Source organism: Polypterus senegalus, chromosome 7, assembly GCF_016835505.1.
Source record: "Polypterus senegalus isolate Bchr_013 chromosome 7, ASM1683550v1, whole genome shotgun sequence".
Classification (NCBI taxonomy): domain Eukaryota; kingdom Metazoa; phylum Chordata; class Cladistia; order Polypteriformes; family Polypteridae; genus Polypterus; species Polypterus senegalus.
In genome coordinates, this window is record NC_053160.1 from 69116418 (window position 1) to 69142719 (window position 26302).

The 26302-nt window shown below is 41.9% G+C and overlaps 1 protein-coding gene across 1 annotated transcript in view; it reads left to right on the forward strand.

Annotated features, from left to right (window-relative positions):
- coq2 (coenzyme Q2 4-hydroxybenzoate polyprenyltransferase) overlaps positions 1-26042 on the forward strand; it is a 52340-nt gene extending 26298 nt beyond the window's left edge. The window contains exons 9-10 of the mRNA XM_039758821.1: positions 3281-3392; positions 25999-26042. Of these exons, the coding sequence (XP_039614755.1) occupies positions 3281-3392; positions 25999-26027 (141 nt within the window). The 3' untranslated portion in view covers positions 26028-26042. The remainder of the gene's footprint in view (positions 1-3280; positions 3393-25998) is intronic.
- The last annotated feature ends 260 nt before the right edge of the window (positions 26043-26302 follow it).

Here is a 26302-nt window from a genome sequence, read left to right on the forward strand (position 1 = left end):
AATGAAACAGATCAGAATGTTTATGCAGTCAGATTCCATACCTACAATAGCAAACTGTGAAATCTGTCCATAAAGTACTTTTTGATCATTTTAAATGTGAAAGAGATCCTGTGCAGTTTGAAAGTCAGACATTAGACAAATGTGTAATGCAGTCATGATACTTGAAAATGTTATGATTTTGGCTTCTTTTTTAATTGCAGTATTTTCTGGAGATTTTATTAGTATTTGGATTTTTTTTTTTATAGAGAATTTTTGGTATTCATTTTTGGTTTTTGTGTCATTTTAATATTGTTAATTTTTTATGAACATTATTTTGTCTTTGTTTATGCTGTGCCATCTTGAGTTAACATATGGCCGCTGTCTTTCCATTAATGACATAATGTAAGTTATAGTATCGATATATAAGCGACGGCACACTAAGCTATCCCTCAGTAGATAAAACTTTTGTCTTTGAGATTCTCTGTGCTTTAGCTTAAAATCAAGTAGAAAGGTTCATTTCAGGTGATGATTATTGGGTTCATGTTTTTTGATTCTCCCTCAACTTTCTGGTGCTCGGTTCCCCCGTTCTTTCAACCTGTCTGACTTTGATTTATTTTGCGTTTCATGTATCGTCTTCTCTATTCTCACAACAAGTCATACTTAAAATGTGCTCAGAACAGAAAACCAAGTTTGCAAATTGCAATTGTTCAGTATATTTAACCTTTGCTATGAAGTTGACAAAGTTAGTTGTTAATGTCTGAACTGCTTCACAAGAAACAATATACTTTATTGGTTCACTGACAAAAGCACGATAGACATATGAGCGCCGACAAAACCGCGACGGACAAATGAGTGCCGATAAATTCGCTAACTGGTTTTCGACAAATGCACGCCGACAAAATCGCCACAACAAAATTGCGAGAGAGGCCAAGAGACTGGGACACGTACGTGCGCATTATGTACACATTATGTGCTAGGTTATAACTGTATTCAAAGATGCTAATTGCACTGAGTTTCGTTCCTTCGGAAGATGTTGGGTCCGCTTTCGATGAACTGAGCGAGAATAGACCCGACAATCTCCAGAATGTTTATGATTACTGGGAGGATAATTTCGTTGGTCAATTGAGACGCAATCGACGAGCCAACCTGTTGTTTCCTATCACCATGTGGAACATGCGAGAACATGTTGCTGATGGCATGCCGCGAACAAATAATTCAGTAGAGGGTTAGCATAACGCATCGTATACAAAGTGGAATTACCAGCAGTCAGGCAGCCAGCAAGTCTAAATATGCTCAACTATCAAGACCTCTTGCTGCAATTCTTCCTACATATGCAGGGCGTGATCTTAAGGACTATCTGCGTGCCGTGTCTCATAATATTGACTTCTAAAATAAATATTATATATGCTTTAAACCAGTAATTCATATTTAATGAAAATTTCGCGATTTTGTCAGTGCGAGTTTGACGCCACGTTTTAATGGGCGCTATTTTGTCGGCGCTCATATGTCTATCGTGCAAATGTCGGGTCACTTACTTTATTAATAATGAAATGTTTAATGTGATAGAATTTTAAGAAAAGGTAAGGGGATGCAATGAAGTAAACAAGATTCCAACACCAGCTTATCTGTAGCTTTCACTGGCTAATTTTTTCACTCCCAGTAATGCACCCTTGAGTTACGTTGGCAGTCTGTATTGTAGGAAGACACTTCACAATGGGGTTCATTTTCGAATGAATGCTGTAAAACACACATAAATAGATTGTTTCTTAGTGGAACTGTTGATTATAGTTTTCTGTGGGATGAGTAGATGATTAAGTAAAATTCATTCATGCATTGTCTAACCTGCTTAGCCAGTTAGGGGTAACTGGGAGTCGTGCCTGCCCTAACAGCATTAGGCAAGCAAGGACCAAACCAGGCTACTGATCCATTGTGTTACGTACTCACACACACCTACTCTGTCATGGCCGATTTTGAGTTGACAGTCAACCTAATATCTTTGGGATGTGGGCAGAGTAGAGTGATGTACCATGTTAGCCATTTACGGTTACAATCAGAAGGGAAGCAAAATGACAGCTTTTATTGGCTGAGTAGATTACAATACACAAGCTTTCAAGGCAGCTCAGGCAAGGTGTCATATAAAAAGTGGAGTTACCTGTGTTTATATACCCACCAGGAAAGAAAACACAATTCTAAAACCCTTATGTGAGACATCTATAGTGTCAAATATTAACAGACCTCTTCAAACAGATTCATTTAGCAAGAGAGGACAACAATGTGTAATCATGATCTTCCGATAAGATAAATGTCCAACAAAGACTTTAGATGTTTTTAATGAGTTTTCCCTGCAACATGGATCTGTATTCAAATCTACTGGTACAATCAGTGAAGTAAATAGTCCTCAAATCTCGTGATAAAACTCTTGTTTCTATTCATATCATGTCCTCTATTTAGACCCTTTTGTCTGCTGAATTAATAACGATATCTGCATTTTATCTCAGTGAATGTGTGGATATCTGATCGTAAATATAGAGATATTTTGTACCTCACTTTGCTGTCTGTTTATGATCCCCATTTTGACTTTCTGAACAGTGGAATTTCTGCCGGGTTTTGTTTTCCAAGTGGATTTTTTAGTAGGGTTATTGCAACAGCTTGTTTTTGGTTCTTGTGTGTCACTGTTTTATTTGTCAGGGGAGAATTCTTTATGTCAAGAATAATTTTAATGTCACAGTGTTTATAAACAATTTGAAGGCACAACAGGAGAGAAAGGAATGGGAAGTTAAACTGATGATAAAATTTAACACATTGCAACATGGCCTAAACAGAGACAGAGTTTTATGACCAGATATGAGGACTTTTTACATCTCTGACTAACCTAATAGATTTGATTACAGATTCACCTACGGAAACTCATTAAAACATCAAAAGACTTTGTTGGACAGTTATCTTATCAGAAGATCTTGATTATAAATTATAAGTTGGAGAGGTCTGTTAATATTTGACACTAAAGATGTCTCACATAAAGGTTTTAGAATTGTGTTTCTTTACTTGTAGGGATATAAACACAGATAATTCCACTTTCTGTATTTTACCTTTCCTGAAGGATGTGGAAGGAAAATTGAAGGCACTACAGACTGAGAGTCTGAATTTGTGAGCAGCAGTGTAGTAGTGTGGAGACAGGTGTAAGGAGAACATTAGGTAGGACGGTTTGGGTTTTATATTAGTTAAAATGTATAGTTAAAAAGAGTGGAATAAAGTATATTATTATTATTATTTTAATTTTTGCTTTTTTGTTCCCCCACAGATTTTCACATTAGATATTAACAAACCAGAGGAGTGCTGGAAGAAATTTACTTCAAATCGTACACTGGGGCTTCTAATTTTCATTGGAATTCTTGCAGGAAATTTGTGGAAAAGTAAAAATAAGGATTTTGAAATTAATAAATGTCAAAACTAACATTTCAGTCATATTAAATGTGATGCATTTGTACATTTGTATTTTAAGTTTCCGTCTGCAATCTAGGGACATAAGTACAGCATGCCAGTTTATTCTAGACTTCCATTGCCAAGTTATGTTGCAAAATATTTCCACCTTTGTCCTTCCCAACGTTTTTCTGCTTTTAGATAAGATACTTTTATTGTTTCAAAAATAAGTCTACACCTTTCCCAATGTTGTTATTTTAATGCTGCAAATGCATTTTCGACTGAGTAAGAAAGCGATAACATCTACAATCTTAGTGCATTTTCATGTATGCAGAGTTCACTGAATATATTTTGATAATAAAAATGTGTTTACACAGATAAAGTCAACCGATGTCATGGTGAAAATAGGAAGAACACAGGCCCATCTGGATAGTGAAACTGTACTACCTTACACACTGGATGCCAACTAGAGCTGTAAAAGCCTTGTCAGAAACTTCCCATTTTGCAGCTCATTCACGTGATTGAAGCTTTGCAAATGAGAGAGAACAATTAAAATTATATTACTCTGATGAGAGCCTCCTGCAAAGCTCTGTTTATCTAATGCCCCGGGAGGCTGTGCTTGCCTTCTTGAATCGTGCTGGGCTTGTAAATTGTAGCGTGAATGTTCCAAGTACTGACGAAATGCAGAGCTCAGCGTACCTGAGTGACATTTTGCTGTCATAACCCATTCAGCCCCACATATCTTCAAGGTAATAAATATGCTGACTATACAATACAGTTTGCATCCATGACCACCAGCATGTTGAAACTGTGATGTCGTTTGCAATTCAAATATGCGTGCTCATCTACATTGGGGTCAGTGATCTTTATGTGCATTCTGATTTGCATGAATGCAGCTTGTTGTAACAAAACCTCATGTGAGTGTATTAATCTGTGTGTTCCCTCACGTGTTGTAAGGGCTTTCAACGTTTGATGTAAAATTCAAGAAATGGTTGGTTTTGACATACTTAAATCATAACTTTCCCAGGATGTGCATGTCAATCTCTGCATGAATGCCAACTTCTGGCAGCTTTTACTGAGTTAGGACAGCTCACAAACTCCTAAATCCTGGTGAAGTTAGGAATAGTTTCCTCTTTTTGGAAAATTAATAAAATGCTTTTATTACTAATCCCATAATAGTATGGACACATTATGAGTCACTTTGAGATTGTTGAGCCACTTAGGACTCTTTTCTACTCTAAGACACTTGATAAATACAGGCATAAAGTTGGTTATTTTTTGCTTTTATAAATGAAAAGCAGTCTGGCATGAGGCCTCGTATAAGTATAGTGAGTCATGGAGCATACAAGTACTGTGACTTTTTGTGTACGGAGATCTGATATAGAAACATGATATACCTGACACTGTTTTAATGGTTGACGGATTTCATCTTATTCGAACTGACAGAGACCCATTGTGGTCTGGAAAAAAGACAGGAGGGGGCTCGTCATCTGTGTGAATAAGGAATGAAGTAAATTACAGTTTGTAATGCAGACAATGATATTCTGGCGGTTGGAATGTGTCCACGTTATTTTCCCAGGTAGATAAATTACACTATCCTTATTAATTTTATATTCCTCCCTCCAGGAATAAGGACTCAGCAAAGGTCAATATTCACTCTGTCACCAACACTTTAATGATGACTCACTCTGACCCTCAAGTTATAATAGGTGGTGACTTCTACTTTGTGACTTTGGAAGGAACTATGAAAATTACAATATGCAAACTTTTGAAGCAGCTTGCCTGATGAAGGGGCCTGAGTTGCCTGGAAAGCTTGCATATTGTAGTCTTTTTAGTTGCCATTTTGCTCAACTTTTCACTATATCCAAAATGGCTAACATGATACAACACCTTAGTTCTGAAGGAACTATTACAAATTTCTATCAATGTGTGTATTGTTCCACTTGAGGAAATAACAAGCTGAACCTGCTCTACTCAAATTTTAAAAATGCCTTGAAGTGTAAACCACTGGCACCTTTTGGAAGATCTGCCCACAACCTGATAACTATTATTCCCAGCTACAAGCCTGTTATTAGACAACAACCTGTTACCACCAGAACAGTGAGGAAGTGGAGCCTGGATGCTGAAATAGCTCTGAATGGCTGTTTCCGAATGACAGACTGGGAAATAATACGCAAGTTACACGTGAAGGATGTTGAGGGACTCAGTCACAGTATCAGAGGCTGTATTAACTTTTGTGTCAACACAGTGGTAACCCTCAAAGACAGTGCATTGTTTTCCATACAACAAGCCCTGGATTACTAAGGAACTAAAAGGTTACCTGAATGAGAACCTATTTATTTATTTATTTTGATGTTTTATTAATTTTATTGCAATCATTCCATACAAATCAATCAATTTTTACAAAAAGTAAAATTGAGTTAAGAACAAGTCGACCCCCACCCCTGAGAGAACCAATTTATTACTAGATATTTCCCTCACCTTCCCTACTACATCAAAAACTCCTACAAAATCAAGTGAAATGGCCAATGACAAGTCCACCTCTGACTGCCCAGCTGTCAGTGTGGACTGCCCATAGCTGAAGACCAAGTAAGGAGTCAACTCAGTAAGCTACACACAGGAAAAGACACAGGACCAGATGGAGTCAGTTCTCGAGTTCTTAAGGACTGTGCTGACCAATTTTGTAGTGTCCTCTGTCACCTGTTCAGTTGGTCCCTATGGCTTCAGAAAGTGCCACTGCTGTGGAAAAACATCCTGCATTGTTCCTTTTCCAAAGAAGGCAGGCGTCTCTTTGTCTAATGACTACAGACCAGTGGCACTCACATTGTGAAGGTCTTTGAGAGACTGGTCCTGGATTATATGTGTCCTGTTGCGGTAGACCACTTGGACCCACTACAATTTGCCTATCGGACAAAGATTGGGGTGGAAGATGCCATTTTGTATCTGTTCCACTATGTGTATTCTCACCTGGACAAAGCTGGCAGCACTGTAAGGATTATGTCTTTGATTTCTCCAGGGCTTTCAATACCATCCAGCCATTCTTGTTAAGGAGTAAACTCAAGAGTTATGCAGGTGGATGAGCCTATTGTGTCCTGGATAATGGACCATCTGTCAAGCAGGTCTCAGTTTGTGAAACTTCAAGACTGTGTTTCTGATATGGATGTGGCTACACTGGAGCACCACAAGGAACAGTTCTGTCTATAAATATAACAACAGGTCGTGTCACTTGCAGAAATTCTCAGATGATTCTGCACTCATTGAGTGTATTGATAAAGGTGATGAGACAGAGTACAGGAGTCAAGTAAAGTTTGTTTCTTGGTGCAAGGAGAATTGTCTGCAACTTAACATTAGCAAAACCAAGGAACCTGTTTTTGACTTTTGCCGCACCAAACAGGCTCTATGGCAGTCACTATTCAGGGAGTGAATGTTGAGGTGGTCCACTTCTACAAGTATTTGGGGGTTAAGATTAATGACAGGTTGGACTGGTCTCTGAGCACAAAGGAACTATATAAGAAAGAATTGCACATACTCTTTTCCTTAGAAGACTGTACACCTTTAATGTGGGAAGTGACATCCTTCACATTTTCTACAACACTGTGATGGCCAGTGCAGTTTTCTATGCTGTGAAGTGCTAGGCTGTTAACATCACTTCAAGAGAGACCCACCATATCAGCAAACTAACTAAAATGGCAGGCTGAGTTCTATGACAAACTGTGGACCCTCCGGAGGTCATAGTGAAGGAGAGAATTAAAACAAACCTGAGTGCCATTATGAATGATTCTGCAGATCCTCTCTGTGACACACTAACATTGAGGGACTGTCAGCCAATGAATTGTTCAACATAAATTTGTCAAGAAACACTACTGGGGGTCCTTTATACCAACAACAATACACCTGCATAATGCCTCACTGTGAGTGTGACAGCCAAATCAGAAGTTTTCTTTCTTTTTAAAATGTACTTCCTTCTTAGACATTCTTATGTGTGTTCAGAACATAGTGTGTATTTATATATATATATATATATATATATATATATATATATATATATATATATATATATACTGTATATATTTATTTAAGGAGCTTCCGTAAAAAGCCCAGTCCCCATGGCAACAAATATGGTTTTATTTATGTATCTAATAAAAGGCTTTCTCTTTTCTACTTAGAGAATCTGCAGGTATGCATACCAGTTTCATAGGAAGCCTGTATTCAAAATAAAGAATAATGTCTATTATTTTTATTTTATTGGGTGCTGCCATTTTGTAGGTCAGTCACTTGCAGCTGTGCTTCCAGAAGTTGTGCCAGCAATTGTCATTATTACAATGATTTAAATAGCGGCCATAACTTCTCTCTTGTCCTACTTGTTGGATAACTAAAAGACTTTCTAATGTTTATTTTTTTGGTTTTGACTTAATGTAGTTTTTGACTACAATTTTGCCCTTCCCATGTACTGTTGACATTTTGTTTTTGGTTTTGATTTCGCGTTGACATGTGTAGCATGCCTCACAGTTTTCACCTTTCACCTTCCTTTCACTCCGTTTGTACATCCTAGTACAGACAGAACAGTCTGTGCCATAGGACGTGAACACGGCATTAGTCCTGGCCTAGGACTCCTTCTAGAGAAGTCGGGGGTCATCATATCAAAGTGCCTCCTAGAAGCCCCAGGTGCCCCTGCATTCTTGGACTCCATTTTTTCTAAAAGAGGATCCAGCAACCACCCCACCACAGCTGCCTTCCTGTCATAGTGGGGAACAGTGAGGTATGTATTTGAAAATGTTGCAATTCTTCCTCCCACCTAATGGCATGGAGGTCTTTTCCTGTCTCCCCCTTAAATTTACACTCATTTTGTGGACTTCTTACAGAATAGCAGGTATGACACATACAGTCACTGGTGGCATACATTTTTATAATATGCTGAATTTTTTTCTCAGACATTCTCGCCTCTGATTAAAAATCACAACTGCAGTACAGACAACAGAAGTGACTGAGCAGGCTGAGATTTCACCGAAGTATGGTCATATAGTCAATTGTGGCATGGCCAGCAATTTTCAGTCATTTATAGCGATGAGACCAGCAACTGCGGATGGCAAATATAGGTAAAGTTCCGTTATACAACGAATATCTTTACAACAAAATTTTCATTACAACGAAGTATTTTTATGGCCCCAGCAGCTTCCCCATATGACATGAGTCTATAGAAATCTCGCTACTACGAAGTACATTTCAGCAGATACTTTCATTACAACGAAGTGCCCAAAAGACATTGAAATGCCTGAATGAATCATCCACAGAGCAGTTAGTTCTGTGGCCGCAGCTCAGTTGTGCACAACGATCCCCAAACAGAAACACTGTAATTTTTTTTTCTTTATTTGAACTTTCCTCTTACTGTTTTGTTTTTTTTTTTTTTTTGCCTTTTTTGTTTCCTGTGGTTTTTAATGATACCTTTTGCTTATCACTCATCAACATTTGAAAAACATCTATTGGAATTTAACTCGTTATCCTCCTATAGAAATGGCAGAAATGAAAAAACGATAATAGTTCATATTAGGAAAAAAAAAAACTTTACATTTTTGCAGCTCTCAATTGCGGCAAAAAGAAAAAAGACTGCCAGTGAATTCTGAATTTCGCCATCGACACTGTCAACTTTCTTGAAAGACCAAGCAAAAAAAGAAGAAAAATCTCAGGCTGCAAACATGTGAACTGCTGCATTTGAAGATGTCAAAAAAGCAGTTTTTATGTGGTTCAGTGATGCTCGTTCAAGAAACATTCCTATTAATGCGGCACTCATTCAAGAAAATATGAGGTTTGTAAACTCCCTTGGGACCTCCCCCAACTAGACAGTACGTTGAAGAACGTCCAAAAGTGCGATCTAGGCATCTATACGGGGCAACAGCAGGCTCACAGCTATGCTGCATCTCAACAGCAAAGCAAACAGAAAAGATCTCGATGGGTGATGCAAGGTTAGGAACATGTACATTGTAAATGCAGATAACAGGTTTACTTGGTCACTGATCTGGCCACGACCCTGCCTGACTGCTGTGTCTGTGTATAGCAGAGTGGCAGATCACGCTATAATAAATAAGTATGTTGTTCATGTTTCAAGCTGAATAAAGCTGGTTTTGCTAAAGTACTGAGACTAAGCCTCGTGTTTTGGGGTGCAAGACAGGGACTTATACCGCAACCCCAATCTTTTATGATTTGCTTTTGTGTCGCTTCACTGCAGCGTTATCAGCCTGATGTTGCCCTACCACAGCAACAGACAAACAATCTTCCGCAGATGCTGCAATCGCACTTCGGGACGCACTTCAGCGTGTCGTTCCCATTGTGGGGGTGTCTCAAAAGAGTTCACAATATGAAGAAGAAAAGGATGATTCGGCTCCTGATAGATAACTGTGCTGCCCACAACATGCTTCCACATTTAGATAATGTTCACGTTGAATTCCTCCCACTCAATTGCACAGCAGTGCTTCAGCCATTGGATTTGGGCATCATTCGCACCCTGAAAGTGTATTATGGCAAGGAAATGCTGAGAAAAATTCTTGTCAGCATAACTTGTAGGCAGGAAAAGATTTATGATTGCAAATCCCTGGACGCACGTTAAAGAAAGCACTATAGTAACAAATACAGAATCTCATTACAACAAAATGTTTTTTAGGTCCCTGGGTGTTCGTTGTAATGAAATTTTACCTGTATGCCTACAACCAGAAGGCATTCTTGATGTATCAGAGTTATGCTATGAAGAGCAAATTTCACTTGAATTCAGTCCTATGGGTACAACTTACCAAATAGGTGTTTGTGTGAAATGGCTGCTTCATTGTTTTAATGAGCTGTGCGTAGACACGCAAGGGCTTTAACTTGCCTCGTCAGTTTAGATCCTTTAATATTTCACCTTGTTGCTATTGTCAACTTGTTTTCAACACCTGCTATGTCCCTGTATGTTTATGTATATGGGTAGGCCGTGCTGTCACTGTTTTATGACTTGATACTTTGGTCACTGAAACTAGAATGTCCCATAACTGCGTGAGTCAAAGCAATAAACCTGATTTAGATGCACAGAGTTTGTTCATATTTATATTTAAAATGTGTGGAATTTAGTACTGGTGTTTAATCCTAAGCTAATGTTTGCCCGCTGGAAATCTGCAATGTGTTTATATTATGGTCATGAAAAGAGTAATGCATAGAAAAGACTTAAGTCAACAGCTAAAGAGATGATTCTTTTTAGTTGAGAAACATCTCCATTGGCATCCATCCAGCAGTCCATGAAATAAATAATCTGTTTTTGCTATTCTTTAGCATTATATAACATTAGCTTTTAGTGTTGTTTAATCCTTTTTCTTTTTAGCACAGCAGCATGGAAGGCAACCACCTTTCTGTTCCACTTTCAGATTTTTACCAGATGTACCTGGTATATTCTACGTGTGTTCTCATGGATACTACCTGAGAATCACTCACAGTGTTGGAAATCCCGACTGTATTCCTTACTAGCCGAAGTAATTGCCGTTGCTTGGGTTTATGTCTATAATGGGCAAAGGTAAGAAAGTGCATATTTATGTGTTTTTAAATGTTGCCCCTTTTGGCATCTACACTACCTCTTTATTAATTTCTCTGCTCTCATGAGTCGAAACTTTATTCTTTTTCTATACGATTGGATTCCATAATTGTGGTAACTCCTTGTTGCGTTGGGCTCATGATCGCTACTCCTTGGTTTAGTGTGGCCTCACTTCGTCTGAAATTAATAAACTGGATGGTTTGTTGACTGCAGAAGGTATCTATAGTAGCAGGTCTGGGTGGGGATTGTTGTTTGCAGATATCACTGTGGGTCGATGTATTATTACAGGAGACGTCACCCACGGTGGTGATAGATAATGCAATAAAGATGATCCAAAGTTCATTCATTCAACATTAATTCCACTGCATAAGAAAGTTTTTGCTCTTGAACACTGTTGAGTGTTTCTTTTAGATTTTCACATGAATATCACATCAAAATGTACCCATCATGTACCAGTTTCAGTTTTGTCATGATTTTTTCTTATATTTGTATCCAAACATTTTCTTTTTTTTATTTTTAATAATTTTATTACAATCCATACAAATCAATCAAGTTTTTATAAAAAGAAAAATTGAGTTAAGAACAGATCGATCCCCACCCCTGAGAGAGAGAGCAAGCCGAACGGCGTTAAATTTAAGGCTTGTAAACATACCTACATTAATAAATTCTCTGTGCTTCATGAACTTATTTTAAAATATTACTGATTAGATCCTGCCATGTTTTGAAAAAAGTCTGTACGGATCCTCTAACTGAGTATTTGATTTTTTCCAACTTCAAATTATATAACACATCGGTTTCCCACTGACTTAAAAGAGGAGAGTTTGGGTTCTTCCAGTTTATCAGAATAAGTCTGCGTGCCAAAAGTGTAGTGAATGCAATCACAATTTGTTTATCTTTCTCCACTTTAAGCTCCTCTGGAAGAACCCCAAACACAGCTGTTAATGGGTTGGGAGGTATCCAAACATTTTTGCTCCAATAAGTGACTTATCAACAACAGTTTGTGCAGCCTGGGCATGTCCAGGCATGGAATCAGGCCAGGTTGGAAGCTGTTCTGTGGAAGTTGACATCCTGGGCATGCATGGGCAGGTGTGAATGAGCTTGATGCTGTCTCAGCAAGCTATAAAGGTGGCTTGCATACACCGATCCTGCTCATTTGGCTTATATAGATAGTCAGTATGTACACTGCATCCGGAAAGTATTCACAGCGCATCACTTTTTCCACATTTTGTTATGTTACAGCCTTATTCCAAAATGGATTAAATTCATTTTTTTCCTCAGAATTCTACACACAACACCCCATAATGACAACGTGAAAAATGGTTACTTGAGATTTTTGCAAATTTATTAAAAATAAAAAAATTGAGAAAGCACATGTACATAAGTATTCACAGCCTTTGCCATGAAGCTCAAAATTGAGCTCAGGTGCATCCTGTTTCCCCTGATCATCCTTGAGATGTTTCTGCAGCTTAATTGGAGTCCACCTGTGGTAAATTCAGTTGATTTGGACATGATTTGGAAAGGCACACACCTGTCTATATAAGGTCCTACAGTTGACAGTTCATGTCAGAGCACAAATCAAGCATGAAGTCAAAGGAATTGTCTGTAGACCTCCGAGACAGGATTGTCTCGAGGCACAAATCTGGGGAAGGTTACAGAAAAATTTCTGCTGCTTTGAAGGTTCCAATGAGCACAGTGGCTTCAATCATCTGTAAGTGGAAGAAGTTCGAAACCACCAGGACTCTTCCTAGAGCTGACCGGCCATCTAAACTGAACAATCGGGGGAGAAGGGCCTTAGTCAGGGAGGTGACCAAGAACCCGATGGTCACTCTGTCAGAGCTCCAGAGGTCCTCTGTGGAGAGAGGAGAACCTTCCGGAAGGACACCCATATCTGCAGCAATCCACCAATCAGACCTGTATGGTAGAGTGGCCAGACAGAAGCCACTCCTTAGTAAAAGGCACATGGCAGCCTGCCTGGGGTTTGCCAAAAGGAACCTGAAGGACTCTCAGACCATGAGAAACAAAATTCTCTGGTCTGATGAGACAAAGATTGAACTCTCTGGTGTGAATGCCAGGCGTCATGTTTGGAGGAAACCAGGCACCGCTCATCACCAGGCCAATACCATCCCTACCTACAGTGAAGCATGGTGGTGGCAGCATCATGCTGTGGGGATGTTTTTCAGCTTTAGGAACTGGGAGACTAGTCAGGATAAAGGGAAAGATGACTGCAGCAATGTACAGAGACATCCTGGTTGAAAACCTGCTCCAGAGCGCTCTTGACCTCAGACTGGGGCGACGGTTCATCTTTCAGCAGGACAACGACCCTAAGCACATATCCAAGATATCAAAGGAGTGGCTTCAGGACAACTCTGTGAATGTCCTTGAGTGGCCCAGCCAGAGGCCAGACTTGAATCCGATTGAACATCTCTGGAGAGATCTTAAAATGGCTGTGCACCGACGCTTCCCATCCAACCTGATGGAGCTTGAGAGGTGCTGCAAAGAGGAATGGGCAAAACTGGCCAAGGATAGGTGTGCCAAGCTTGTGGCATCATATTCAAAAAGACTTGAGGCTGTAATTGCTGCCAAAGGTGCATCGACAAAGTATTGAGGAAAGGCTGTGAATACTTATGTATATGTGATTTCTCAATTTTTTTATTTTTAATAAATTTACAAAAACCTCAAGTAAACATTTTTCACTTTGTCATTATGGGGTGTTGTGTGTAGAATTCTGAGGAAAAAAATGAATTTAATCCATTTTGGAATAAGGCTGTAACATAACAAATTGTGGAAAAAGTGATGCGCTGTGAATACTTTTCGGATGCACTGTATAGTATCATTATAGTATCTGTAGCAATATAACAGTAAGTGAGCTTGATGGTATAGATGTTTTGGTGTCAGGCGATATGTCTCGTCAATGTTGTAATAGCCGCGATACATTCTGCTATATCTGCTTCTCAGAGATGTTGAATGACTGCACTTGTAAAGAAAACTTATCATCTGTATTTCGGCTGCAAAATTGGTGACCAAGACAAGGAATGGGCGCCTCACATTTGCTGTGCGACATGTGCTGTCAGTCTGAGAGCCTGGCTCAGAGGCACTCGAAAAGAGATGCCCTTTGCTGTTCCGATGATATGGCGAGAACAGAAAGACCATGTGACGGACTGTTCTTCTGTTTGACTAATGTGTCTAGTTTCTCCAAAAACAAGGAGTCAATTGAATATCCTAATCTGCCTTCAGCAATGAGACCCGTGCCACATGATGACAGTCTTCCAATTCCGAAACCACCAGAAGATTGGACCTTAGATGAACTAGATGAAGAAACCGCAATGAAGGGTACTGACAGTGACATTGACCCGGATTTTGAACCGTGCTCATCTGGTGATCCACATCTGATAACACAGCCCAAATTGAATGATTTGGTCAGAGATTTGGGTCTGTCAAAAGCAAAAGCCGAGCTGCTGGGTTAAAGACTGCAGGAATGGTGTTTGCTGTCACCAGGTACGCAAATTTCTGTGTTTCGAGGCCGACATCATGATATAACCAAATTTTTTACACAAGTCGACAGTCTCAGTTTCTGTTGTGACATTGAAGGATTGTTCTCTGCCTTGGGTTCTGACCACAACCCGGAAGAGTGGCGTCTCTTCATTAATTCGTCAAAGCTGTTCTGCTACACAATGGCAACGTTTATCCTTCAGTACCTGTTGGCTAGGCAGCAGACATGAAAGAAACGTATGAGAATATGGAACTGTTGCTGAAGCATGTCCAGTATAGCAGGTACAACTGGAATATCTGTGAAGATCTTAAAGTCGTTGCTGTGTCACTAGGACTGCAGCTCGGCTATACAAAGTACTGTTGTTTCATCTGTGAATGGAACAGCCATGCCAAAGAGTCACACTATTCTCTACAGTACTGGCCACTCCATAAAAAGTTAGTTCCAGGACAAAAAAATGTGGCACATGAATCGCTTGTCGACCTGGCAAAGATATTTTTGCCTCCTCTTCACATAAATCTGGGACTCATGAAGAATTTCGAGAAAGCACTGAACAAGAAAGGTGAAGGTTTTCGTTATTTATGTTCCCAAGAATAACTGACGCCAAGATCAAAGAGGGCATTTTTGTTGACCCCCGGATCAGACATGTTATGAGTGACAAGTGGTTTGAAGATCTGTTAGTTGGGCCGGAAAAAATTGCCTGGAAAGCCTTCAAAGACATTGTTGACAATTTTCTGGGCAATTACAGAGCCCCAAACTACATTCAGCTGGTAGACAAACTTCTCAAGACATACAAGACAAAGAAGTGCAACATATCACTCAAGATTCATTTACTCCACTCACACTTGGACTTCTTTCACACAAATCTCAGTGCTGTCAGTGACGAACACGGTGAAAGGTTTCACCAGGACATTGCTACGATGGAGAAACGATACCAGGGCAATTGGAATTCGTCAATGCCTGCTGACTACAGCAACATGATGTACCAGACATTGAATACAAAAGAAAATCAGGAGTGATCCTAGCGATCTTGTCTGTCCCAGAGGTGGTCAGTGAAGCACTGGACCGGACATCGCTGATTCAGCAAGACATCATGATGGACCCGGGGGTGGTCATCAGGGAACAACCCTATCGCATCCCGGAGGCAAAACATGCTGAGGTAGAATTAGAAGTCCAATAGATGTTGGACATGGGCATTATTGAGGAGAGCCACAGCCCTTGGTCCAGTCCTATCGTCCTCGTATCTAAGCCAGACGGCTCTTGGAGATTCCGTAAAGACTTCAAACATCTTAATCAGGTCTCTAAATTTGATGCCTATCCCATGCCCTGAGTCGACGAGTTCCTCGAGAGGTTGGGAACGGCCCAGTATTTGACTACCCTTGACATGACGAAGGGTTACTGGCAAATTCCCTTAACGGCATCCGGTAGGGAGAAGACTGCATTCAGCACCCCTAGTGGACACTGGCAGTACAAGGTACTTCCATTTGGGCTGCACGGGGCGCCGGCAACTTTCCAACATCTGGTAGACAGAGTGCTACAGCCCCACCAGTCCTATTGTGCCGCCTACCTTGATGACGTGGTCATCTTTTCCGGCACCTGGGAGGAACATGTATTGCAGGTTTGCGCTGTCCTCCTCACGCTATTGAAAGCCGGGCTACGCATAAACCCCTGGAAGTGCTTCTTTGGGTTGAACAAAGCCTTATATTTGGGGTACCTGGTAGGAGGAGGGATGCTGAAATCACAGTGCTCCGAAATAAAAGACATATAAAAAAGAAAAATAAAAGAAATGGCCCCATCCAATAGTCAAGAAACTGGTGCAAGCTTTCTTAGGGCTAGCGAGTTTCTACTGCCGGTTTGTACCTCGTTTCTCTGAGAGGGCAGCCCCCTTGACAGACTTGACAAAGAAGAGGACCCCTTTGCATGTGGTGTGGAACGAATTAACAGAACAAGCATTCAGTGACTTAAAAATGGCCCTCACAACGGCACCTGTTTTGAGAACACCTCATTTTTCACTTCCTTTTCTCCTCCAGACTGATGATTCGGACACCAGTCTCGGTGTCGTGATGAGCCAAAGCATCGATGGTGTCAAACACCCCGTGATTTACCTGAACCAGAAACTGTTGGACTGGGAGACGAGGTATGTAGCGGTGGAGTGGGAAGCCTTGGCCATCAAGTGGGCGGTAACTCACCTGTGGTACTACCTGCTTGGCCGGGAGTTCACCCTGGTAACAGACCATGCTGCCCTCCAATGGATGGCCCTTCAAAGGGACTTGAATTCTCGGGTTAGCAGGTGGTTTTTGGACCTGCAGCCATATAAGTTCACTGTTACTTATTGATGAGGTAACCTCCAGGCCAACGTTGATGCACTCTCACGGGTTCACGACCACTCGGTTCGGGCCACCCAACCCGATGGGTCTGGGCTGAAGGGGTAGTCATGTCATGCACGAGTGCATGGGGAGCATTTTAAGGACCCGAGACGCACCGCAACAAGTCATGCCAGGGGACAGCGGCTGCGTACTAACCTTTCTCTTCTTATTTTCTCAGCAAGAACGAGGAGCCACCGCCGTAATACCACCCGGATGATCCAAAAAGCCACAACACGTCCAGGTTCGTTTCTTCCCTTTGGTTCCCCCATGGGTTCACTCATCCAGCACCATAATTTTCCCAGCATCCGACGGTTTAATTTCCGGTTCATCCACATAAATTGTCCATCCTCCTATCCTTCTATGTCTTTTTTGAGTTTGTAAAAAACGAATTGACCTGAACTTTTTGTTGCAATATACGGGGGTAAAAACCCCAAACCTTCATCCTGTGTTTGTCTTTCTTCACACAGTATACATATAAATGTCTATTTCTCAGAGTTCCTACGTGATACAGTAACTAAAACTATATTTGTGCGTACCCAGTAGGTACCTGTCACAATCAGCAAAAACTTTTCAGGAAGCAAGACTTTTCAAAAAAATTGTTGTGCAGTGTTATTGCTACAAAACAGTAGTGGCATCAAAGCTAATTACAGTTATAACTGCCTCATCCTAAAATAGATTTTGATAAATGTCTAACATCAAGAAACAGTAAAAGTTACTCTTGACGCTCTCAGTCGTCATATTCTGAACAGCAACTCAATATGTGTTAAAATATTGCATTTTATTCTGCTATATCATTGCTTACTTATATTGTACTTAGTATCAATACACGGGTGTATGATAGTGCTGACTTTTTCAAAAATATAGACTTTTGCATTGATAAAAAAATGTAATGTCAACAGTTAATTGTCAAAGTGACTGTCTCATGTACACAGTGTAATGAAATACAACACAGAGTAGGCTGCCACTGCCCTTTTCTGGCCGTCACTCCATTGGTTATGTGTAATATCTACCCATCCATCCATCCATTCATCCACTTTCTAAACCCACTTTTAACATCATAAAGCAATATGTAGCAGTGAGCAAAACAGCCGTGTATCCTTTCGTATACAGTTTTGTGAAAATGACGTTAAACTTCATTTTGCATGTGATCTCACAACCGAGAAACGCATTAAAAGTGTTTTTTGGGGAGTTCAAAAAAAGGAACACCATACACCATTGTTGGGTCTGTGTATTTTTCTCAGAAAACAGTCCAGATGAAAATATACTTACTGGCCACTTTATTAGGTACACTCGTTCAACTGCTTGTTAACACAAATAGCCAATCACATGGCAGCAACTCAATGCATTTAGGCATGTAGATGTTGTCAAGATAACCTGCTGAAGTTCAAAATGAGCATCACAATGGGGTAAGAAAGGAGATTTAAGTGACTTTGAACATGGCATGGTTGTTGGTGCCAGATGGGCTGGACTGAGTATTTCAGAAACTGCTGACTAATTGGGATTTTCATGCACAACCATCTCTAGGGTTTACAGAGAATGGTCCAGAAAAGGGAAAATATCCAGTGAGTAGCACTGAATCTCGATTTCTGCTGCCACATTCAGATGTTAGGTTCAGAATTTGGTGTCAATAACATGAAAGCATGGATCCATCCTGCCTTGTATCAATAATTCAGGCTGCTGTTGGTGGTGTAATGGTGTGCAGGATATTTTCTTGCCACCCTTTGGGCCCCTTAGTACCAACTGAGCATTGTTTAAATGCAACAGCCTACCTATGTATTGTGGCTGACCACGTCCAACCCTTTATACAAATAGCGTACTCATCTTCTGATGGCCACTTCCAGCAGGATAATGCGAGATAATTGAACTCCTCCACTTGGAGGTGCTGATTCTCATCCCAGCCGCTTCACACTCAGCTGTGAACCGATCCAGAGAGAGCTGAAGATCACGGCCTGATGAAGCAAACAGGACAACATCATCTGCAAAAAGCAGTGACCCAATCCTGAGTCCACCAAACCGGATCCCTTCAACGCCCTGGCTGCGCCTAGAAATTCTGTCCATAAAGGTTATGAACAGAATCGGTGACAAAGGGCAGCCCTGGCAGAGTCCAACTCTCACTGGAAACGGGCTCGACTTACTGCCGGCAATGCGGACCAGGCTCTGACACCGGTTGTACAGGGACCGAACAGCTCTTATCAGGGGGTCCGGTACCCCATACTCCCGGAGCACCCCCCACAGGATTTTCCAGCCTTTTCCAAGTCCACAAAACACATGTAGACCGGTCGGGCAAACTCCCATGCACCCTCCAGGACTCTGCTAAGGGTGAAGAGCTGGTCCACTGTTCCGCGACCAGGACGAAAACCACACTGTTCCTCCTGAATCCGAGGTTCACTATCCGACGGACCCTCCTCTCCAGAACCCCGAATAGACTTTTCCAGGGAGGCTGAGGAGTGTGATCCCTCTATAGTTGGAACACACCCTACGGTCCCCCTTTTTAAAGAGGGGGACCACCACCCCGGTCTGCCAATCCAGAGGCACTGTCCCGATGTCCATGCGATGTTGCAGAGGCGTGTCAACCAAGACAGTCCTACAACATCCAGAGCCTTAAGGAACTCCGGTATCTCATCCACCCCGGGCCCTGCCACCAAGGAGTTTTTTGACCACCTCGGTGACTTCAGTCCCAGAGATGGGAGAGCCCACCTCAGAGTCCCCAGGCTCTGCTTCCTCATTGGAAGGCATGTTAGTGGGATTGAGGAGGTCTTCGAAGTACTCCTCCCACCGACCCACAACGTCCCGAGTGAGGTCAGCAGCGCACCATCCCACCATATACGGTGTTGACACTGCACTGCTTCCCCTCCTGAGGCGCGGACGGTGGACCAGAATCTCCTCGAAGCCGTCCAAAGTCGTTCTCCATGGCCTCTCCAAACTCCTCCCATGCCCGAGTTTTGCCTCAGCAACAACCAAGCCGCGTTCGCTTGGCCTGCGGTACCTATCAGCTGCCTCCAGAGACCCACAGGACAAAACAGTCCTATAGGACTCCTTCTTCAGCTTGACGGCATCCCTCACCGCCGGTGTCCACCAGCGGGTTCGGGGTTGCCGCCACGACAGGCACCGACCACCTTGCGGCCACAGCTCCGGTCAGCCCCCTCAACAATAGAGGCACGGAACATGGCCCATTCGACTCAATGTCCCCACCTCCCTCGGGGCGTGGTTGAAGTTCTGCCGGAGGTGGGAGTTGAAGCTACTTCTGACAGGGGACTCTGCCAGCCGTTCCCAGCAGACCCTCACAACACGTTTGGGCCTACCAGGTCTGACCGGCATCTTCCCCCACCATCGAAGCCAACTCACCACCAGGTGGTGATCAGTTGACAGCTCGCCCCTCTCTTCACCCGAGTGTCCAAGACATATGGCCGCAAGTCCGACGACACGACCACAAAGTCGATCATCGACCTGAGGCCTAGGGTGTCCTGGTGCCAAGTGCACATATGAACACCCTTATGCTTGAACATGGTGTTCGTTATGGACAATCCATGACGAGCACAGAAGTCCAATAACAAAACACCGCTCGGGTTCAGATCGGGGGGCCATTCCTCCCAATCACGCCCTTCCAGGTCTCACTGTCATTGCCCACGTGAGCATTGAAGTCTCCCAGCAAAACGAGGGAATCCCTAGAAGGTATGCCCTCTAGCAACCCCTCCAGAGACTCCAAAAAGGGTGGATACTCCAAACTGCTGTTCGCGCATACGCACAAACAACAGTCAGGACCCTTCCCCACCCGAAGGCGGAGGGAGGCCACCCTCTCGTCCACCGGGGTAAACCCCAATGCACAGGCTCCGAGTCGGGGGCAATAAGTATGCCCACACCTGCTCGGCGCCTCTCACCGGGGCAACTCCAGAGTGGTAGAGAGTCCAGCCCCTCTCAAGGAGATTGGTTCCAGAGTCCAAGCTGTGCGTCGAGGTGAGTCCGACTATATCTAGCCGGAACCTCTCGACCTCGCGCACTAGCTCAGGCTCCTTCCCCTTCAGAGAGGTGACATTCCACGTCCCAAGAGCCAGTTTCTGTAGCCGAGGATCAGACCGCCAAGGTCCCGCCTCGCCACCACCCAACTCACACTGCACCCAACCTCCTTGGCCCCTCCCATAGGTGGTGAGCCCATGGGGAGGAGGACCCACGTACCTCTTCGGGCTGTGCCCGCCGAGCCCATGGGTGCAGGCCCGGCCACCAGGCGCTCGCCATCGAGCCCCACCTCCAGGCCTGGCTCCAGAGGGGGCCCGGTGACCAGCGTCGGGCAAGGGAAAACGTCGTCCAAGGTTTTTATTCTTCATCAGAGGTTTGTTGAACCGCTCTTTGTCTCATCCCTCACCTAGGACCAGTTTGCCTTGGGTGGCCCTACCAGGGGCATAAAGCCCCGGACAACATAGCTCCTAGGATCATTGGGACACGCAAACCCCTCCACCACGATAAGGTGACGGTTCAAGGATAAAGCAAAGCTATCAATTTCTATCAAAAACAAACATTTTTGTTGATTCAAAATCTTTGAACATTAGTGTATTTAAAAATAAAAAAGGAAAATGAAGAAAAAATAGTACAAGAGAAGAATGTTTGACTATTAAAACAGATTTAGAAAAAGCTTAAACGTCATAAAGTTGGTATTATAGGTTTATAGGATTGTAGGTTAATAGGGCCATTATTGTCGCATGGGCAAACTACAGTGAAATTGTTCCTTTCATGACTTCCCAAATCTAAAGTGCATGATGTGATAACAAAGAAAAGGGAAATTAAGGAGATTACAGAACGTGATACCCAACAGACAAAGAGGGCCAGTGTCACGGAACTCTCATGGATAAGGCAGAGTTGAGGACGTATTATTTTATGTCAGTGATGTTTCTAATTTTTTTTGAGTGACCATTCAAAGCCTGTTTTATTTTACACTTACACGCTAAATGGACAATTTACAGAAAATGTCCTGTGCCAAGGCTTTCAGGCCATAAATGTAGTTATCAGTGAAACTGACTGCGAAATGAATGAGCGTGTTCAGCTCATGGAAACGTTCTGAAGCTTTATCTGCCACAAAATGAGGTCTTTATGTAGCTCACTCTTTATGGATTTACAGTTTTAGTTATTTATTAACTATGGGCTATATTTTAGTGGGCAGGGCAGCTTTTATTTTCAAGCAGATAAAACCTGAGAACACAGATAAAAAGCGGAGAAACCGGCTGTTGGCAATTGACACATCTTCTAGAAATCCAGGTAAGTCATTAAATACTCACTTATTGAATGTGAAGAAAGTAGCCTTAACGGAAATGTAGAGACATTTTCACATGCAAGTATGTACATAGAACATGGCAAGTATTTTTCTAAGCTGCTTAGTCCTGAACAGGGAGGCCGGTGTGGTGTTGGAGGCAATCCCAGCTAGAATAGGGTGCAAGGTAGGAACAAACCCTGGACACGGCGCCAGTCCATTGCAGCGTCAACACCTACACGCTAGGGCCAATTTCACATCACCAATGCACCTAAACTGCATGTCTTCAGACAGTGGGAGGAAACCCACGCAGACAAGGAGAGAACATGCAAACTCCATGCAGGAAGGACTCAGGACGTGACCCCTGGTCTTCTTATTATGAGGCAGCAGTGTAACCACTGCACCACCATGCCGCCCATGCACTACTGCACATACATATACATGTATTCATATATCCCTGCATATACAGGTGCTGGTCATAAAATTAGAATATCATGACAAAGTTGATTTATTTCAGTAATTCCCTTCAAAAAGTGAAACTTGTATATTAGATTCATTCATTACACACAGACTGATGTATTTCAAATGTTTATTTCTTTTAATTTTGATGATTATAACTGACAACTAATGAAAGTCCCAAATTCAGTATCTCGGAAAATTAGAATATTGTGAAAAGGTTCAATATTGAAGACACCTGGTGCCACACTCTAATCAGCTAATTAACTCAAAACACCTGCAAAAGCCTTTAAATGGTCTCTCAGTCTAGTTCTGTAGGCTACACAATCATGGGGAAGACTGCTGACTTGACAGTTGTCCAAAAGACGACCATTGACACGTTGAGGGTAAGACACAAAATGTCATTGCTAAAGATGCTGACTGTTCACAGAGCTCTGTGTCCAAGCACATTAATGGAGAGGCGAAGGGAAGGACAAGATGTGGTAGAAAAATAGTGTACAGGCAATAGGGATAACCGCACCCTGGAGAGGATTGTGAAACAAAACCCATTCAAAACTGTGGGGGAGATTCACAAAGAGTGGACTGCAGCTGGAGTCAGTGCTTCAAGAACCGCCACGCACAGACGTGTGTAAGACATGGGTTTCAGCCGTCGCATTCCTTGTGTCAAGCCACTCTTGAACAAGAGACAGCGTCAGAAGCGTCTCGTCTGGGCTAAAGACAAAACTGCTGCTGAGTGGTCCAAAGTTATGTTCTCTGATTGAAGTAAATGTTGCATTTCCTTTGGAAATCAAAATCTCAGAGTCTGGAGGAAGAGAGGAGAGGCACAGAATCCACGTTGCTTCAGGTCCACAGTCAGTGATGGTTTGGGGTGCCATGTCATCTGCTGGTGTTGGTCCATTGTGTTTTCTGAGGTCCGAGGTCAACGCAGCCGTCTACCAGGAACTTTTAGAGCACTTTGTGCTTCCTGCTGCTGACGAACTTTATGGAGATGTAGATTTCATTTTCCAACAGGACCTGGCACCTGCACACCGTGCCAAAGCTACCAGTAACTGGTTTAAGGACCATGGTATCACTGTTCTTGATTGGCCAGCAAACTCGCCTGACCTTAACCCCATAGAAAATCTATGGGGTATTGTGAAGAGGAAGGTGCAATACGCCAGACCCAACAATTCAGAAGAGCTGAAGGCCACTATCAGAGCAACATGGGCTCTCATAACACCTGAGCAGTGCCACAGACTGATCGACTCCATGCCACGCCACATTGCTGCAGTAATCCAGGCCAAAGGAGCCCCAACTAAATATTGAGTGCTGTACATGCTCATACTTTTCATGTTCATACCTTTCAGTTGGCCAACATTTCTCAAAATCCTTTTTTTGCATTGGTCTTAATTGATATTCTAATTTTCCAAGATACTGAATTTGGGACTTTCATTAGTTGTCAGTTATAATCATCAAAATTAAAAGAAATAAGCATTTGAAATACATCAGTCTGTGTGTAATGAATGAATCTAATATACAAGTTTCACTTTTTGAATGGAATTACTGAAATAAATCAACTCTGTCATGATATTCTAATTTTATGACCAGCACCTGCACACATATATATATATATATATATATATATATATATATATATATATATATATATATATATATATATATATATATAAATAATATGTGTATAGCAGTGTATAATATGCACTATATATTATATATATACACACACACATATACATACACATTTATATAGGCTGGGAATCAATTAACTAATTGCATAAATTAATCACAATTAATTGCATCTAACATTAAAAGATGTAACTATAAAATAAATCTATAAATCATGAAGTAAACATATATCCCACCCCCTTCACCTGCCACTGGCTAATCGGTGTGAATATTCGGTATACACATACGACACACACGTTATTTCACTCGGAGTCTGGTTAGAGATGTCAGCTGAGAGGAGATGCCGAGAAGGCATTAGACGCGGTTACCTGGAGTTGTGTGTCAGCACTGCTAATTTACTGGGCCAGACTGGGAAATTTCTGATGCTATTGTAAACTTTTCTAATTTTTTTTTCTAATTTTACTAATGCTATATTGTAAAATAAAACTATTTTCCGGTGTCACAGTAACAATTAAGTCTGCTTTCCAAGACAAGTATCAACTTTTTAGGTACGTTTTATTTCCTTTAGCACAAACCATTTAAGAATGAAAACATAAAACCTTTATGTGCTTTAATATGATGTCACTTTTCCTACTTAAAATGTCTAAACACACATTTAAAACTGCATGTTTTATGAATAAACCTGACACGAGTAAGAAGCCAAATTTGCTTACACATCCTGTTTAAGTGCAGACAGCCAGGCAGTTGTGTGTCGTTCTTTTGCTTTTGTATTTTAACACTAATGGCCAGTTAACATAACATAACATTTTCAAACCCATTTAATTTGATTAAGAAGGCAGAAAGCTACCCCAGTACCACAACGTATTAGACAACCCTGGGTGGGACACATGTGTGGGGATGTGAAGGAAACTCCATACAGATGCGGACACAGAGCTCGAACAGAGCATTGCTGGATATGTGAGGCAGCCATCGTGCCACTCTTAACTCTCACTTGTTCACATGTTTCATTTTTACTTCCTCTTATTTTAAAGCTTATCAGCAGGCAGTACAAAAATACATTTTTTAGTTTCAGATATTTGAAATTGTGTGGAAAAGTTGTGTCCTTTTTCAGAAAAAAATCACCAGTTTGCATCAAGAGACTTCACGGTTAATTCTGTAGACCCAACACGTAAGCTTATTAGTTTCTAACATCCACTAGCTGGGCTCCCCTTCTCAGATGGGCTGAAATCTAATAAGCCGCTTCCTGTTTGTCCAGCAGTCACTCTCTGTTGGACGCATTCAGCATTAACATTTGAGGAGCACCATCTATCGGAATGTGTTTTGTAATGCATGTAGAAATAAAATGCACTGCGTTTTACATTGTAACAGAGGGTGCATCACAAACATCCATCAATCCATTATCCAACCTGCTATATCCTAACTACAGGGTCACGGGGGTCTTCTGGAGCCAATCCCATCCAACACAGGGCGCAAGGCAGGAAACAAACCCCGGGCAGGGCGCAAGCCCCCCACAGGGCACGCACACACATATACACACCAAGCACACACTAGGGACAATTTAGGCTCGCCAATGCACCTAACCTGCATGTCTTTGGACTGTGGGAGGAAACCCACGCAGACACGGGGAGAACATGCAAACTCCATGCAGGGAGGACCCAGGAAGCGAACCCAGGTCTCCTAACTGTGAGGCAGCAGCGCTACCCACCGCAGATCACAAACAAACATTAGCACTGCTTTTACAAATCCCATACCAAATGGCACATAACAGAGATATAGCAACTGGACACACATTTACACTTGTCTATTTACTGGATTAAGATGGATTGCCTGGTACGTCCTATAATGTCATTTTATTTATATTTCTTCTCATTTGTAGAGCTCGTGTCTGCAAACCTCTCAAAATGAACCCGATTTCTTCTCAGCCTGGCTTTGTGCCATCCAGACCGCAATCCAGCGACTTTCAGACTGGAGTTTTTGACTGCTGTTCTGACTGCGGGACGTGTGAGTTGTGCAAGCTTACAAATAACAATCAACAGCATTCGACAAGAGGATTCTTTTTGTAGCTCTTTCCTTTTGCAAATTAATGGTCATGTTTTGGCCAACATGAATAAATGTAGAAAATGGCCTTTAAAATGATGATGAAGATGATGATGAGATTATAGGCTTACAGGTCGTTATTG